The 19,358-nt window shown below is 38.6% G+C and overlaps 1 protein-coding gene across 13 annotated transcripts in view; it reads left to right on the top strand.

The window, feature by feature from the left end:
* ANK2 (ankyrin 2) overlaps positions 1-19,358 on the top strand; it is a 258,299-nt gene that overhangs the window by 161,829 nt on the left and 77,112 nt on the right. For all 13 annotated transcript variants that reach the window (XM_072861199.1, XM_072861198.1, XM_072861194.1 and 10 more), the window contains 3 exons: positions 1,733-1,831; positions 3,958-4,056; positions 9,561-9,633. In XM_072861199.1, the coding sequence (XP_072717300.1) occupies positions 1,733-1,831; positions 3,958-4,056; positions 9,561-9,633 (271 nt within the window). The remainder of the gene's footprint in view (positions 1-1,732; positions 1,832-3,957; positions 4,057-9,560; positions 9,634-19,358) is intronic.

The following is a 19,358-nucleotide window of genomic DNA, read 5'->3' as shown; positions in this document are numbered from 1 at the left end:
ATCACAGGTCTGCTGGTCCCTCTGGCCAGCTCCTCTGTCCCTAGCTGCGACTTATGGGATGGATTCATTTCTCAAAGAGGCACTACTTCATCACACTGGTCACAGCTCAATGTGGTAGGAAACAGCAAAGTAAATAAATAAAAGATGCTGGCCCAACCCTCATGAGATCACCCAAAATCAATGGGCAAAAACCAGGGATTCCAAAAGAACAAGCAACACTGCTAGAAAAACAGCTGATAAGAATTAATAAAGCAGACACGAGCAGGATCCAAATGATAGCTGCCAAGACATTCAGCTGAGGTATTTGGAGGCTAACTAAAGGGACAGACATACTTGTGTCTTTAGTATTAGGTCTCACTCAATGTCTAAGGGGCCACTGGGACAGATTCTGACACCATTTCCCCAGGTATTTAACTTACTTAGAATAATTTCATTAATGTCAGCAAGTTTGTGTGAGAGTATGGAGCTGTGGTTCTCCAAAATCTCACACCTAGGGACCAATAAAAATACTGGCAATCTGTCAATTGGTACTGTGGACTCAGTTTTAAAGAGCAAATCCATCCTGGCTGGATTCAGGATAGGCATGTGAAAGAATAAGTAACCTCTCTTGCAGCTTGGTCTTTAACTAGAAAAAGCCTGCATGATGCTTTGTGCCATCTCCAGTGAAAAATAATATGGCTGAATTCTGGTTTTGAAGGACTGCACTAATATTTAAGTAAAGATAGCAAATTTACTTTGGACTACAACTTCCAGTAAAATCCTCCTTCGATTTCTTAGTAGTCCATGCATACGTACTGTAAATATAAGAACTGTAACAGTTCTGGACTATCACTGTTTAATTAGTAGTACAAAGCATTACTTGCATCTGTTCATTTGCAAAAGAGGTGACTTTCGGAGTGTGTCTTTCAGAGCCTGCCCCCAGGCTTTACATAAGTGTACAGTGAGATCAACTTGGTGTTTTCTTCCAGTTCATTCTCTGCTTGCTTTCAAAGCCAATTGCAAATAATTTTGTAAATGAATTGCCTGACTGGACTTACACAATACCATCTCAGATCAACTAGCTGAAGTACACTTTGGATATGTTTCTGGATTGTGTAACATTAGAATAAATCACTGGAGCAGATAAGTATATGGAGTACAGACATTGTGTACATGTTTTTAAGAGTAATTACAGCTTGGTCAAGCCTTTTGAAGGCAAAGTAAAGCTAAAACTGATTGACATTTGTAACAGGTATATGTTGTTAGCCTTCTTAAAAGCAATTAGTCTCAAATCACTGCTGTTAAAAATGATATATTTTTTAATTGACTCAAATATTTTAAAGGCAAATCTTGGGGCTTCTATAAAAAACTAAGACTGAGAGGAAGAAAAATGTTCTCTGCCTCAGCTATGATTTTATGTCCTTAGTGTGCCACTTTAACTTTACTGTTCCTCATTGTTCCTCCCTCTGATTTAGGAAATGAGGAATTATCTGTCTTTCCAGAGGCTGTTTATATTGTGAAGTGAAAGATGATTTGTGAATAAAAATATTATCTTCCTTTATCTTTTCATTAATCTGGGGAAGGAGTATTATTATTACTGAAGATTTATTATCTTTGGATCAATTGATGGCATAATTTCTGTTTGAAATGTCTCAAAAGGAGCAGAAGGAAGCAAAGCGAAGTGCCTAGTCTAATTACTGGTGGTTGTTGTTCTTTCTTTGTTTGCTTTTATCGTAACCACTGTGGACAACAGAATGGATACACCCCTCTTCACCAAGCTGCTCAACAAGGCCACACTCACATCATTAACGTTCTTCTCCAGCATGGGGCCAAGCCCAACGCCATCACCACTGTAAGTCCGTAAAGTGCCAGTGGGAACTTGTTTCCCTGGACAGTTCTTTTGTTTCCTTTCTTAGGGCTTGAGAGTAAGCCTTTGTTTTGGTGAAAGTATTGCTCATAAGGCTGGTTGTCAGATGTGTAAATGTAACTTCCTCTTCTTTTCCTTATCCCCTTAAGGTAGTTCAGATCAGATCTAACTCATTGTGCGCTAATGATGGTAGGGAAGCTGATTTCTGAGCTGCACGGTCAGGCTGGCCACAGCTAGCTGTGCTGTGCTTGTTCGGTTGCCCTCTGCCTCAACACTTCAATCTGTAAATTGTTATCTGGATAAAGATTTTTCCATAAAAATTAAGGGGAAATCAGAACCTGGGCTTTTTTTAAGATTTAGACCCAAATTTCTGTGCCTCTGTCCACTGGATCTGTTTCAGGTTCTTACTGAGTTCACTGATGTTAATGCGTCCTCAAAGACCATCAATAACCTCTGGCACAGCTCCTTCTCCGCAGTCAGCCAGGAATGCAACTGTCCTATTTCATGTTGATGTTGTTATTAGTCACCTCTAATTGGGTAATCTTTAAAATGCAGCCAGAATTTCCAAAACTCGTGTCATTCCCTAGAGTGGATCAGGTTTCTTTGTACATGTATTGTGCATGCTTAAATCAGCACTGGTGCCTTGTTTGGTCCTGGAACGATCACATTGAATAATCTTCTGCGAAGTTAGCCAAAATACCGGTTTATGCACCAGATCATCAAGTGAGAGACCATTGTAGTCAACTTCCGGGGCTGTAGGTGCTATTGGGCATATTCAACCGAAGGTCTCTCTACTTGCTTTCAGTCCTCATGTTGGGGCTGTCATGCCCAAATCCAGGCAGGGTCTCAAGGGTGTGTCTTTACTGCACAGTTTGCATGCTTTCTCAGATACTAGGTCTGTTCTTGTCCACACATAGCAACCTCTAGCTTGAGATAAGAGAGACTTCCAACCTGAGACATCTGGCAGGGGGATATGGGAGTGGGAGATGAGCAGTTAATGTGCAAGTGACAGTAACGGTCAAATTATTTGTGCTGTGACGATGCTAATCTAGTCATTTTGTGCTGCCACAAACACTGTGTTGCTTCAGGGTTGCTGAGCTAGACTGAGACAGAAGAACTTAAATTATAGATAACTAAAGCCAGTACTGAAGTAGAGAGAAGCCCTCAGGCTGACATCCTGCGCACAGTGCAGTGGTGTCACAAGAGAAATCATTTCAGTGCCAAGAGTGGTACAGTGGCTTTCCATGATGCCCCCAGTAGGCCAGCATGTTGTCCTTTGGTTCAGTGCAAAATAACGTAAAACAATTCTGTGTAGAGCTCTTTACAAAGAGTCACGGAACACCTCCCTTCCTCCCCTCCCCAAGCGGAGTGACACAGGGACCGTGGACTGCCAATGTTCCAGGCGATGAAATGGAGATAAATAGGCCAAAATACTTAATAAATTATCATTTTAATGTCCGTTTGATGAATGACACATCTATATATCATGGGCATTTGAACTGCAAATAAATGTATTTAAATGGCAATTAATTCCCCACCCCCAAGCCTTATACAGGTTGTTTTTGTGTTTGTTAAATCATTAGCTTCTCTGTACTTCTATTGGATCTACATTTTTGTTGTAAGGAGGAATAGAAGTGTATGTGGACAATACAGCTGTAATCTTGTATTCCCCAAAGAGGGAACTGTACCTGATAAAGATTTAATAGTTTCAACTGGAAGTGAAACTGTAACATTTTAAAATACTTTTTTTAGAAGAGTATTTCTGATGTAGAGCCGTTTATGCAAAATAAAACATGAACTTCTGCAGACAAGACACATTCTGTGTAGTGAAATTTGAGCACTGAAGGGTTAAACCATACAGCACTTTCTTATTTAGAATAGCAGGCAGATGTAAGTGTGTTGTGTTACCATGGTAATCAGGGCTATAGTCTTAAAGAAGTTACAAAGACAGAGTCAGATGTAACGATAAAAAAACAGTGATTTTCCTAGGCTGCGCCTTGTTTTGGATGGAAATGCTGGCTCATGCAGTGTTGAGAGTGATCTCATTGGTTCACATCACAATCCTCCCTCTCATTGCGCTCTCTCTCTCCCCTTCTCTCTTTTCTCTTCAGAATGGTAACACTGCCTTAGCTATTGCAAGGCGTCTGGGATATATCTCAGTGGTCGATACGCTGAAGGTTGTAACGGAGGAGATTACCACCACCACAACTGTGAGTTGCAGATGCATTCAAATGTGTCTCTCCTTTATTCAGAATGTTGTCTTTCTCTTCTTCCCCCAGACTCTCCATGTATCTCTTTCCTTTTTTTATTTTCTGGTTTTAGCCCCCCCTTTTTGTTGGATTTTTGCAAAAGTGCTACAATGCTTTCAGTATATCTTTTAAGCATGTGGAAGTATGTGCAACACAACAGGCTTCACTGAGCTAGGTAACAAAATCTATGTGCATACAGATGGAAAACAACTATTCAAAAGCAGACAAAAACTTTTTTCTAGATACGGGTCCTAGCTGCAAACCCAAACTTTCCAGAAGTTTGTGCGTTGTTGTTTAGATCCTGTCCTGTTTCTCCATTTCTTTTTTCACCTCTCCTTTTCAGTCTGTCCGTACATTTCCACAGTTTTGACAACTACTGAGGCTCAACCATCGCAGCACACCACAGCAAGCTTCTTAGCATTTGCACTGTACCAGCCGTGGACTGGTGCCAAGCTTAATGATGCTCCCTAGATGGCTCTGAATCACATCAATCATCTTTTTACTCAAGTCACTTTCAGTTCAAATAGATCCTGTTTTTTCCAAAATACAAAAGAATCTTTCCTTCTGTGCTCAGTCCTCTCAGTCCTCCACACTCTTGGTAGTCTGTATTTTGACTTCAGGGTTTGTGAATAGTATGTGCTGAACATCAGCAAGGTGGTACCGTTACTTTAAGCCAGGAAAAACTGATATATTCTGACACTCTGGGAGGGGAAGGTTTTCTCTTCTTGGACTTTTACTTCCCATCTACAAATATTTTAGCAGGTAGGAAGGGAGAACATTAGAAATAGTGCATCACTTAAGAAATTATTTTTAATTTCCATTACTGCATTTTAACTTGAAACACTGTTCAAAGGTCATGCTTTTTGTTTGGTTTTTTTTTTAATGCAAGAAAGATTATCAATCTAGAAAACCTATCAGATCTAGATGTCATTTAGGAGCTCAGAGCCATAAAAATCCACAGATTACTTAAAAGATGCCGCTACTCAATCAGGGAGAGGGTTAGAGGAAGGGAAGAAATCCAAAGTCTCTTGTAAAGAAATGGGAAAATAATTTTGATTTTGTCGCATGCTGACAGCAAGTCCTATCATTAACCGAGGAAGATGGAATAAAAGCAGCATGGCATAAGGTTACAAATAGAGTGAGCCATAATTTATTAATGACCTGCAAAGATCAGACTGAGTCAGGTTTGGACAAGGAATTCCAGCATAATTCCAGAAGTCTCTTAATAAAGACTGTATGTTTTTGTTGTTATTTATTTCGTGTTCTTGTTTAATCATATAGCACATCACACATGTATGTGCATAAACACGTATGTATCTCTTCAGAGATTTAGAAAAATAAAACCTAGGTAAAATTTTTCAAGAAACTTTAGCTCTTTTCAGAAGTATGTTTTTTAGCCTCAAGTGACACCTTTGCTGTTCTCTGTGCTGTGTCCTGGCACACTTTTTCCATTTCTGCCTGATAGAAGTTGTAACTTCCTTTCTATCGTACATTGTGTTGCACTGTGGAGCCTTGTACTTTGTCATATGTAAGTATTAGACGCTTTGTAATAATAGGGATTACACTATGAAAAGACACCTGTGAGTTATTTACTTTGGATAAATGTTTCTTTAAACTTTGAGGGTAATGGAGTTTTCTACCAGATACCAGATGCTTGGGGTTTAGGACTGAATCAAATACTGAACCTTCCTTGCATAGTTGACCTCTAATGCTTGCACGTAAGAGAAATGTGAAACCTTGAACTGTGTCTGTGTACAAAGCACTGCTTTTAAAAGTCAGGTGGGAGCCCCCGATAAACTCCTCAGATTTTTCAGCTATGAATTTGTTTGAGTCTTGTACCTTAGGTATATATAGAAGATAAACCTCTGGTGGTGGCGTTCGTGGTGGGGAATGTTGATTAAACATAATTTAGAACAAGTCCTAAAAAGGAGGGATAAATAACAGGCACTCACAGGCACTCCCTGCAGTAAAGTTCTCCAGATGGTGAGGTTGGTGTTGCCAAACCAGAACACGGCATTTAGCACTGAAAAAAAGGTGCTGTCACCATAGCTACTTCATTCTCTAAGGTTGTAGCGGAGTGATGCATGGAGGATGTTAGACAGGCTGGTGCTTTATTGATATTCAAGTCACTGGCATGTGAGATGAGGAAAAGATCTCCAGTGCCAAAGCCTTTGGTCTAGCTTTGAACAAATTTTCCTTTTACCTGCATTAGTTTTGTTATTAGTGGAGCCACATGAATATAAAGCAATAGAGATGCACTTGTTTTTACTCACAGACTAGAGATGAACAGGAAATAAATCAGAGTAAGCTAGACTTTCAAAGGTTTGCTATGCAATTAAGTTTTGGGGTATTTATACAAACTGACATAGTCTTCCTGTGGACAAATGAATATATGAGGAGCTCTGAGGTTGTTTACAGTGTGCTGCTGCTGAGTAAGGAATCGCTGAATGTACATAAAGGTTTATATACCTGAATTCTTCTATGCCACCAGATGAAAATCTGGCCTTACAATGAAAGTCTTAAATACAGAAGCCAGAAGGAAAGTACATAATTGAATTCTCAGTGGCACTAAACAGTAGGGAGTTTGAGAAATACACACTGAGCCATTTTCAATGTGGGCCGTTCAGGGGGCTAGATAGGGATTTTAAGTTTTGAGAGTATTTGCCATTTCTAATGTGCCTATCAATTAAAAAAATTCTAGTGTTATATTAAAAGTTCATTTAAAAACATTAATTCACAACTTCTGTTGGGAATTGATGTAGAATTAATGATTCTTGCTGAATTCAGTGTTCCAGAGACAGCATTACAGGTTTTTTGTTCTTCTGAAACATGCACGCGCACACACTCTTGGTTCTGTTTTCCAAACTTTGTTTCAATTGTTAAATTATGTAATCATTATCTCTGACTGAAGGGAAAATCAGGAAGTAAATGAAGTATCATTACTTCTCTGTAAATAAATAATAACGTCTGAGAGCCTTAGACAGAGACCAGATTGTTATTATCTAAGGGCCTGTAAAAACCTAATTTATGGATAAATTGATATCACAATAAATAAACCTTAGTTACTAGGGTCTGCAGGTCGAAGTTAATATAAAGACAATATACAATGTACGTCTATACCTGTAGCTTGTGGACTAGAGTATTGCAGCATCCTTTCACTTCCGTGTTCTTCTAATCAAACAGATTTTGTACATAAGCTAAGGTTGGGAACCAAGTTTTCTTAAATAAATTTTGGTCATACAGCAGACATACAAAAACTAGCATTTGTGACTCGTAGGCAGACCCCTTCTTCCCCCTTTCTTCAGAATTTGGTCACCTCCTCCTGCCTTTGTTTTTTTCCCTGACTTTCCAGTTATTTTATGTGGGGAACGTATGAACTGGCAATAGAGAATTTGCAGTACACTTTGTGTAGATACAATTGCAATGGCAATTAAAATTAAAGTGCCAGTAAATTGGTACTTACATACAGTGCTTTCCACTTCACTTGAAAAACATACAGCCCCCTTCACTTGGTTTTATTTCTTTAGCCCAGTGTCAGTGAAGTGATTTTTTTTTTCTTTTTTTTTTTTAACATCTACGATGTCTTCGTTAACTTACTGCTGTATGGTTTAAGAGAGGAGGTCAACGTCACCTGCACGATAGCATCCTCCCCATCTGTCGTCGCTGGCTTTGTCACCCTGCTGCTGCCTGACATTTCTATCTGAGGAAAGCTGTGGGAATGCAGGGGGGAAAAGCCAGACGTATTGGTGGAGGCATTTGGTGAATATAAACTAATTTGCAACACAGAACATGTGTTACAAAAACCACTGCAACAGAAATAATTAATTGTCTTGAATCATGGGTAAGAGTGAATTTAGGAGGCCTAATTGGGATTGCCATTTGAAGCAGAGGGCCTTGCTCTTTCCCTGTACTTCAGGAGGGTGAATTGAAAACTGCTGTCACAGTTAAATATATTTCAAAAATGTAAAGCAGACTTTTAAAACAAATTTCCAAAGTAATTACGCTGTTGGTAACTTTATAAAAGTGCAGTATGTTATAATAATCAAGAATGCTATCTTTGTCGGTTTGTTAGAAATAGAGAAGTACAAAACAGAATCGGGAAATACCTAGTAAGTTTTGCACAACAAAAACTGCTATTGCCTTCACTGCTTGATATCAATGGGCATTTTCCCAAAAGCATATTGCGTAAGGGACTCGGGATTTGGCTGACATTAATTATCCCTCAGATTGTATGCTCTTTCACTACTTCTGCCTGTAATGTTAATTTATGCTTGATAGATACCATCCACAATAGGGAGTGAAGTACTACCTCAGTGGGAGTTTCACAAGACACGTGGCCTCCTGACGTTCCTCCCCATGCCAAAGGGGCACATCTGCTGCTACATACCTTAAAGGGCGATGTGTTGACTCCCCTCCACAGCTCTGCAGTTCTGCTGACTGGCTGCAGATCTGGGTGGAGCCCGGGAAATACTTATTTTTCTGGTGTGACTAATGCTGTTCTGATCACTGCTCTTTTTTAAGTCCTTGGCATTTTGGCTCCTGGATCGTAACACACTGAAGAGTTTCCTGCAGGCAACTTTTTCACACCTTGCACTTCCTACAATTTCTCATTATGTTCTTCATCTCCTCCTCCAGCGTGTGTCTTGATACTAAAAGGATGTCCCCATTCTTGATTCAGCACCCCTGAACATCTTCTGTTTCCTCCTGCAAGTCACTTAGGAAGATAAAATCATATTAAAAAAAAAATCTTCCAGTGTTCTCCTACTCTGTGCTCTCACGCTTAAACAGTGTCCTCCCAGCAGTCCCCGGTCCATGCTTGCCTTTTATCACAATATTTTAAGCTTTTGGGTGCACAAAATATATCAGAATCTCCAAATAACTTTTTTTCCCCTGATGCATACATGATTTGGGGGAATATACATGATTTATGAAAAGTATATCATTAATATGCAGTGTAGTCACTTTGGGGGGGGGGGGGGAATGTTTCAAGTGATCTGTGTAAGTCCTTCCCATCTTTTTTTAGTTTAAAAATTTCACATCATTCATAACTTCATTTCCAAATGCTTTACGATTTAATAATTTCCATATGCCACATACAACTTTCTGAAGCTCTTCTGTAGACATTACCTAATTCATTTTAAAATCATCTTGGAAACATTGAGCTGAATTGTTCTACATGCACCATTTATAAATAAATTTGCTGAGAGCTTTCTTTTCTTTTATTCCTCGGACCAGCTCATTATCTTTATTTTTTTGTACTTTTCTGCCAGAATAAATGTTACCTTATACAGCACTGAGAATAGGAGCTTCTGGAGTAAAGATGAAAAATAAAGTTAGGGGAAGGGGAAACACATTATGAAATGTCTCAGCAGATCCCACTGCTGTTGCTGTTGAAAATATCCTGCTGTAAACTTTGCTGCTTCTTTTGGTGTTTAATTTGAGGACTGATGATTCTGTCTTTGCAGACTGTAACAGAGAAGCACAAGCTAAATGTACCTGAGACAATGACTGAGGTCCTGGATGTTTCAGATGAAGAAGGTGAGCAACTTGGCTAAGTTCCTATTCCGTATCACTTAAGTAGCCTGTAATAGAGGCTCAGGATAGCTGCTTACGTACTTTGACATCTTCATTGTACAGTGCTTGAAATGAAGTTCTATGTAATGGCCTTTTTTTAATGATGTAGTCATTATGGCATTTGAATAGAGATGCCAAAAGTTGACCCAAACCAAAATCCTGGATCCCTACATCTTTTTCATAAAAACCTTATCTGAACCAAATCAATGAATGAGAACATTTCCCGACTTCAGATTTTAAAATTTAAATGTAGAGCTGTCCCAAAGCTGCGTTTGACCCTCCCATAAAGAGGAATTTGAGCAGTAAATTTTTTGGATCAATGCCACCTATTTCAGATACATATATCTAGGAGTTCTGCCTAACTGGAAACATTTGGGTAAGAAGATGCGTAAGGCGGAAGGTGAGGAGACTGTTCCCTTGAGGGAGCTTTCGGCACACACGAATCACAGATACATACGGCATGACATAAAGTAACAACATGCTAATAAGTTTGGCACTTTGGTTTCAGAGTCTATTGTATGTACAGACAGGAGGCGTATGTTGTACCGCTTAGCTAAATCCCAAGGAAATTTCTGTGAACTTCTGGAGGGATTGGTAAAGTACTGCAGTTTTATACAGCACATAATTAAGGAAATAGCTTAAAAACATCCCTTTCTAGAAGTTCACAAAGGGCTTCTTAAAAATTTTAATCACAATGGCATCTGATAAATATATGCACGTTTGCAAGAATTTTCTAAGTTCTTTTTTACTCTTGGCAGTGTTAATTAATATTACAGTATCTTACGTATGCCATTTTATGGTTATTATTATTTCATGCAAATAATTTGTAGAGTGACTAATTTCAAAAAGTCCTAGGGATTTAGGAACACAGGTTTGCAGGACTGGGTTTTTTCCTTTTACAAAGAACACAAATACACTTGTTGTTCTAAATAGTACTGGAAGTTAATGGCATTCATGTTCCTAAGCTGCTTGTATTACTTTTTGAAATGGGGTTTATGCTGATAAATGAGTTACCCTCTTGAGAAAATATGATGTTTAGGCTCCAGATACTACTATTTTTTTAATGCTTGCGAAGCTGCAAGCGAAAGCAAACAAATGTGATTCGAAAGAAATTATTTTCTGCTGCGTCATGATCCGTGAAGTTATTTCTCTCAGGCATGTGTTTGCTACATTTTGTCTGTTTGAAAAACATTCAACTACTTGTGTAATTATTGTGATAAATGGCCTTTAGATTGCTTATAGCCTTATGGTCACTGTGTTGAATTTTCTCCCAATCTTTTGAACTATCATTTAACCATCTTTAAATCCACAAGGCCTAGTATGTCTTTCTGCTTCTACAGGATTAATACAGGGTATTCCTTTTTCTCAAACCAATTTATATGTTGTACAGCCTTTAAACACTCTGACGATGAACGCTTCAGTGATGGTGAAGCATATAGTGGCACAGGTGCTGTTAGCAGAAGTTCGTGGAGTAAGACTGACAAACTTTCTCTTTTTGTTTAACTTGGATTGTTTGTTTTATTTTTTGTGTTGAAGCAACACGAATTTGCTTAATCTGGGTGCCTAACACTGCTCCTTTTCATTACTCTTGAAGTGTGACTGGGCGTGTGTTTCCTGAAAGGTGGGAGGAAGAAGGGAAGACAGGAAATCCAAGATTTACTACCTGTATCTTGAATATGTTGGCAGAACTTACTGTGGCCATCCAGCATGACTAATGCTCTCCAGTGCTTTGAATTAACATTCTCTGCTTTCTGTTACCATCTGACACCCGCTGTTTGTCAATAGCCAGCAGATACGACGTAGGTACTCTGGCACATTGCTGCTCAAGGCTCAGCACTGAGCGCTCATACTGACAGTGCCTCTGTGGTCCTGCTGCAGGTTGCTAAGCAGGTTGGTCACAGTTAAAGCACTTCATGCCATTGTCCTTGTAAAATCGGTTTCTACAGGCAAAACATTCAGGAGGTTGCAAAAATTCCTAATGTGGATGGTACTTGTCACAGGAACTTAAAATAGCTGGGGGCAGGAAGACTGCAAAACTTTTTTAATAAAGAAGATTAACCTTTTAGTGATGGTGTGGTCTTTACAAGAGGCTAGCAATAAGGTTTCTGTAATGCTGTGTTCTTAGCTGCTTTGAAGTGACACAATATGTTCTGAAATAAATTAATGTGATACGGTAAACCTGCCAGCTGTAATTATATAATTATAAGTTGAACACACGGAAGAGTACTTGAGCAGATAAGCATTTCAGGTCCCATTATGGAGCTTGTTCATCACTGGTGATAAGTATTTTGCATTTTCCCTGGGAAGCAGTTATATTGCATAATTATATGCTATTACGTTAATAATACAGTATTCATATTCCTAAAACAAATTCAAGTGCGACATCCAGTCTTAGCAGCATAAAATAAAGGACCATATAATCTCATCAAATAGCTCAGCTTGGTATGTAAGGTCCTGCTTTGTGTAGCCTATTCTAAAATATTTTGAATGGATTGAGAGTCCCACTAATTCTTCTTTAATTTTCATACAGCATTTTTATGTTTAGCAATTGTATTATTATTCAGTATTCTTTACCTTTTACTGTACCTGGAAAAAAACCTTTCCTTTGAATGGAACCAGATTATATTTTTTATTTAAAATTGCATTTGTTGGTTTTTTGTTATTGTTGTTTGTTTGTTTGTTTTTAAATTAGATTGCTGGGTTTTAGGTGCTAAGTATCAGAATTAAGTACAGAAGCAGGTGTACATTGTCAGGGAAAGAGAAACACCCATGCCAATAACAGACTAGATGAAATTGGATTCATAAGCTTTTGTGCAAGGATCAGAGAAGAAGTGAAAAAAAGGAAACTTCATAGGCTAGCAAAAACATGATTATAGAAAAATCCTACTTCATCTGCTGTAAGCCTGTTATGTGGTCCTACATGTATGAGAGATTCTATGGCATTAAAAAGTCTTTCCTGCTTTGTGACCATCGGGGCCCACGATGTATCAGCACAGTTTTATTAAGCAGTTTATTCATAGACCACAGAAATACACACATGCACGTGTGTGTTACTGCTACTTTCTCTGTTTGTACTGTAGCCTGCCATGAAGACTATTTAAGGATAATCATCCATTGTGACTTGCTCAGCACTGTGCACAGTGCAGATGTAATACAGTCGCTGTTCAGAAGGTGATGGCCTGATCTTGCAAAAAAGATTAAGAAGTGCTTCCCCTTAAGGATGGGGATTACACTACAGATTCCCACAGGCCTAGCTGTTAAGTGATGTGGTTTCTGAAACACATATCCATGCCAGCAAAAATGCTTTGTGTGGATAGAGTTGTACTAAAAAACCCTGCATTTTTGTCGTTGTATCTGGCTTAGTTGTTCCCATTGCTACAAAGTTTAGTTCCTTTAAAGCTGTTGCCACAAAAGAAACAATTTGCACCTGAGGGATCCTTACAGCAGTAAAGGGCAATTACTGCAAAGCATCTTGTGAAATGTATTTTAGTGACATCTACAGAATTAGTGAAGTTAAGCACAAGCAGATGTTTCTGTTAGGGCTGAGTAAGTGTAGACATGCAGGAAAATCTAGGAAAGGCAGGAACCTATTTTTTTATTCTCCCATAGGTTAATATTGTATTGAGGAGCATGTTGCTGCTCCTCTGTACTCATTCCATGTTTTATTTTTGTGGCGAAAGAGCTGTACAAACTGACGATGGTTTATCTTTGTGACTCCCATCTGAGATAGTACAGTAAATGTAGTGCTGTATATAGAGGATACAAGACCAACCAGTAAAACAGGTTGTCAAAGAGCTCTCATTTGTGTCTGGGCCTCCTCCTCTCCCGCTCTGTTTTCAGTCCAGTGTGTTTTCAAAAGCTCTGGTTTCATTGTCTTTTTGAGACTAATTCTGGCTGCTGCAAGAAGTTGTCATAGCTCTAACCACACTTTCCCACATCCTCCATTATGTCAGCACAAACGTTTCACCATGTGGTGAACCAACCCAGAGACCTGATCTGTCTGAAAATTAATCTCTTTGTTCTGACAAGTTATTTTTTGGCCAGACTACTTTTGCAGGCAGGAAGGGAATTAGAAAGGCTGAAGTAGAAGGTGAGACACCATTGTCAGAAGCAGCATGCCCCTGAGATGGCTACCATAAAGGTCAGTTCACATCGCACAGTAATTAATGCTGACATTTCAATTGCAGAGAAGGGATAGGCAAATGTTGAGCAAACGATCATGAGCAAATAGTCAGTGGAGTCTCACAAATCAGTTGGAATCACAATATCCAAAGAACAAAAAGCATCTCTTTCATGAGGGATGCTTGTCTAGAAGTTGCTAAAGAGTCAACCCTATGCCTGGTTGAGACACAAGGTGTTGTTGTTGGCTTTTTTCTTAACTTTCTGTTTCTTAAAAAAAAAAAAAAAACCAAAAACAATGAATAATGAAGTAATCTTAAAAAGAAGGTGATTAGGACATTGAATTTGCTGAAGTGTTTCTAAAAATGGAAACAGCGTCATCAAGTGTCCTTAAATAATTTATAAAATAAAATATGCATTAATGCCTACGTACGATGATGACCCAGTGTGAGATTGTTGCATTTTTCCTCTGAGTTGCTCATTTTTCTCCTTTTTAGTTTTAAAGCTTACTCAAAATTGTGATACTACATCATTCAATCATATTCACAGTAATAGTATCTGTGTAAAAGTGGGATTTGCTGTCCCTTCATGAATGTGCATCAGTGGCAAAGCGGCGTATCTGTGAACTACTGCATCCTTTAAGGACATTAAAAATGTGGACTTAGGTTCCAGAAAGAAGTTCATAGCTAATCCATACCTGATTACATCAGATTTCTGACTAAAAAGAAAAAATCTTTTTTGTTATTGAAAAAAGTTGTTTTCAGTGTAGACAATTGTCGTGGTTTAGCCCCAGCTGGCAACTAAGCACCACCCAGCCGCTCTCTCACCCCCCCCCCGGTGGGATGGGGGAGAGAATCGGAAGAGCAAAAGTAAGAAAACTCGTGGGTTGAGACAAGAACAGTTTAATAATTGGAACAAAATAATAATAATAATGATAATAATAATAATAATGAATTATAATGAGAAGGAATACAATGAGAGAGAAAGAGGAACAAAACCCAAGGGAGGGAAAGAAAAGGGAAAGGGGAAAAAAAAAAATAATAAAATAAAATAAAATTATACAACCGCTCACCACCCGCCGACCGACGCCCAGCCAGTCCCCGAGCAGCGATCGCAACCCCCCGGCCAACTCCCCCAGTTTATATACTGGGCATGACATCATATGGTATGGAATAGCCCTTTGGTCAGTTTGGATCAACTATCCTGGATGTGCCCCCTCCCATTTCTTGGGCGCCTGGCAGAGCATGAGAAGCTGGGGAAAAAAAAAAAAAGGTCCTTGACCAATGTAAATACCGCTTAGCAACAGCCAAAACATCAGCGTGTTATCAATATCATTCTCATACTAAAATCCAAAGCACTGCACTATACCAGCTACTAGAAAGAAAATTAACTCTATCCCAGCCGAAACCAGGACAACAATTTTCAAACTGCTTAGGAAGTCTGGTTCAGACATATGCTCACAAAGGACTAAGTTACTGCTTGACAGACAGACACTCCAGTAGGGTTCAGGAATTTATTTCTGGCACTGTTGATGATTCCTAAATGACTCTGTGGAAGTCACTCTAATTATCTCGGTCTTCCAGTTGTAGAATGGGGTAATGATAAGCTGCTTTGCCTGGCATGTTGGGAGCTGTGAAGAAAACGCCACATCTATCTGTTTACCTACCTTTGTAACTGCTTGCCTGGAACTAACTGGCCACCTAGTTATTGTTATGGATGTTGTTATTATTATTAAATGATAATGTGCTCTGGTACCCAAGAATATTGTCTTGTCAAAGTGTATCGCTTCATATTTGTGGTAACTGCAGCTTGCACTTTGATAAGCGTACTGAATTCCTTAATAGTATCTATAACAGCAGTAAACAGTGCTCAAATATGATAGTGAATTTCCTGAGTGCCTCCACACATGGCCTTAGAGTATGCTAATACTACAGCATATGTGTGAGAAATGAGCAGTTAAGTCTGGGCAGAATTCATTGCTGTTGTACCTGCACATAATTCCACTGAAGTAGTGGCTTAATGAATTGGAAGACTTAAGAATAACTTTCCTTAATTAAAGCTGGAAGTTAAAGTTGCAGCCAGTAACTGTTCTTGGTTAGACTTAAGTGCTGTTGCTGCACGTTAAAGCACTGTAAATTCAGAATAACACCGCTGAATTAATTCACACTTTAAATTAAGCATCTTATAACCAGTAGTATAAAACGTAGCCAGAGATTGTTGATTTACGCAAGTGAATCAAAAGCCATGTATTGAAAATTTAACTGAAACTTTCTTTAATGAAAAGAAATCTCTGCTCAGAAAGAAATGGCTGGTGAATAAGAGTTGATTCTTAAAACTTCACTTGAGATAACCCGCACAGAAAAATGTCTACCTCCCATTTCCTAGAAATTTGTATGCTTTAGGTGCCCTGTAAGGTTTTTCATGCAAAGCGTTTCTTGCTGGTACATTATAACAAGGTCATCCAAGATGAAGGGAGATTCTTGTCTGGAAAGTTGCTTTTCTTTACATGATATTGTTGAGATTACTTATATTTTCTTTTTTTTTCCTGAGCAAAATGAGAAGTTTTTTTATTCTGAGTGCCAGATGTACAAATTCAATAGGAAATCTGAAAATCAGTTGCCTTTTTTTTCATTCATGTGTTGTCAGCACAAAAGATTCTCAATATAATGGTTAGCTGCTCAATTTTTCTCATAACTTTATTGACATTGCTGCTAGGAATGTGAAAGCAAAAGTTATAACAAAGTATTACTTGGATTTTTTCATTGAAATTTTTCACAGAGAATATGGCTTTAAAAAAAATAATCTGGTATTGTCATTGGAAATAAATTATTTTCTTTTTGTTGGGGTAGAATTGCTAAAGATTGCTCACATGTCAACATTTTAGTAATGAAAAATAGGAGACTGTGGTTAGGTCGCAAAAATTTTGGGAAAAGTTTTAAAGAAACCGCTGTTTTTCATTTGCATCACTGTTGTTGACAAAAAGTAGAATTGACCAAATTAGCAATAATAAATGATGTCGGTGACATGTGTAGGCATGACCCAAACTACAGACACAGATTTGTTAGCGCAAAGAAGGAATAATGCACGGGCATGACCAGCAGACACTACTGTATTTACTTATACATTATTGCCTAAATTATTATTTTATGAGCAATGTTGAGCACTGAATTATTTTCTTCAGAGATTGAAGTTATAGGGGGGACCTACCATAGCTTGTTCATTGAAGTAAGTCATAATCAGGATGTTAAAAAGAGAAAATGTATTTTTGACTCGTCTTACCCATCTGATCGAAATCTGTCTTTAAAGCTACTGGTTTTATTCCCACTCATGATTGATAAAAACTGGTTGCTTTTACATTTACATTTACCTTAGTTAGCTATAGATTTTATGACTGCTGACAGTACTTACAGATATTTTGTAGTCAAAGTGATCTCTCCCAGTCAGAGGAGTGTTACCCATTCTGTGGGCAGCAGACGTCTTGGGCTATTATTCCCTGGAACAACATGGCTGTGAAAGATGACTTGTGTGTCAGTACATAACATTTTACAAATATTTTTAGTAGTGCTACATAAGAGCGGTACTTGCCACGTGAATTTCACAAAGGCAAAATTAGTAAACACTTTGTATCCTTGGGAAGAAGGAAAAGACTTTTTTTCCCCTCTTTTCACTTTAATGCATGCAGAGTCTTGGTCAGGAGGTCTGCTGGGAGTCATGATATCTGTACTAGACCAAGCTTTCCTTCCTTAGTGCCCAATGTGTTTCATATTGTGAGGAAATTTCCAATTTAATAGGAAATATTTACCAGGTTTAGGGTGAATTTTCTTCTTCCATGAGAAGAAAGCAGTGTTCTGATGGAACAAAAAGCTAAATCAGTTCTCCATTACTTTCCCCAGTATGTTCTTTTAATGTCATTTCCTGCCCAGAATTCTTTGTGGGATCTGCTTTATTGCTCCTCTTGAAGCTACACAGAGAGCTCGTTCAAGTCCCAGTTTGACTGTACATGGCATAGTAGCCCCATCCCACCTCAGACTTTCCAGTGTGCCAGTTAGTATCAATGACTTTCCAAGGCTTCTGTGGCTTAGGGAGGTTGGATAGTTTGTCCTGGTCCAGTTCTAAAAAGGCAGTGCTTTTATTCTTTGTTACCTAAATCCAACGTAACAGCTTTATAGATACCATAGTAGCCACCCGTGAAATACTGGAATTCATTTTGCAGCAGGTTAATTTGCGAGAAAACAAAATCAAGGCGTCTTCCTCTCCTCGCAGATCTGGAGGGTAGACATACAGGTTTGTTTTATTTTCATTTGCTTCACCTTCTGTCTTTCTGCAAGTGCTGCAGTGAGCTACCAGTAGCTGACCTGATGATTCATGCTGTCATGTATCAATATATGAAACCCTGCATGAAGCCATGCGTGAAACCCTGCTTTCCTGACTGGCTAAAAATAAAGAAATTTAAAGCATTAGCCAAACTGTAATTCAGGGAAACTTCTAGTATGTGGGGGCCATTAAATAGAGGATTGACTTTAGGGAAGTGAAGGTGTCCAAGGAAAGTGTCAGAGAAACTCTGCATTATACATTCCTTTAAAGATGCTTCAGGACTTACATATTCCATAAAAAAATTGTGCTTGCCATAGCTGTCCCTTCTCCATCTGTTACTTTTAAGGAGCAGCACTTATGTGGGGAGCTGTAGACTTATCTGCATGCTGCAGAGAAAACAACAATTTTGGCAAACTCACATAACTGTATCTGGCTTTAAAAACATCTATTAAAAGCAACTTCTGGCAGTTTCTATCACAGCCCTTTTTTTTTTTTTTTTTGTTCTTTTTAACTTTTGCCTATATTTTCTCTATGTTTTGTGAGAAACAATTCCAGAGTAATTCTCATACAGCAGTTGTATTTTGCAACTCACTTACATAGCAGAACTATAGGAATGGTAGGAACTGCCTTTGTTGAGGCTTTCCTAAATGAGTTGACTCTGTAGATGCATATCCAGAATGGTGTGGTGAAAATTTTAAAAATACTTACTTGACCAAACATTTGCATAGCTCCCTGATATCAGAAGATAATTTCTGAAAAAAAGCTAGTCTGTTTTAGAAACGTTAATGAAACACTTCTCCTGTGAGCCCATACTGATTTGCTAAGCTGAGAACTGCATGTGGCTGGGTGCTTCAGAGCTACTGTCTTGTAAGTGTTACTTTGCATTTAAAACATGTTTTTGATCTCAAAGCGGTCCATGATTCTTGCTTGATTTAATCAGTTATATAGGTAGGACATACCACTCCCTTTTGTAGAATTTAAGAAAACTAAGAAGTACAGCCCAGCAATATTAGTATGGGTCTCCAGTTCTGATGGTTTGGTAAAATCGTGTGTGTTCAGCCAAACTGTCACTGAAGGAGCAGGTATGTGGTCTCAGCATGTGGCCTGTTTCTCTTACTACTCTGTTCAATGATGTATAATGCTCAAAACCTGTGTTCAAACACGTGAAATCATCAGCATCAAATTGAGCTTTTTGTTTTCTGTGTACTACTCAGAGTAAGGCCAATATTTACTGTCTGAGTGGCCAGTCAGATCTG

This window comes from Ciconia boyciana, chromosome 5 (genome assembly GCF_034638445.1).
Source record: "Ciconia boyciana chromosome 5, ASM3463844v1, whole genome shotgun sequence".
In the NCBI taxonomy this organism is placed as follows: domain Eukaryota; kingdom Metazoa; phylum Chordata; class Aves; order Ciconiiformes; family Ciconiidae; genus Ciconia; species Ciconia boyciana.
This window is presented reverse-complemented; position numbering and strand designations above follow the sequence as displayed.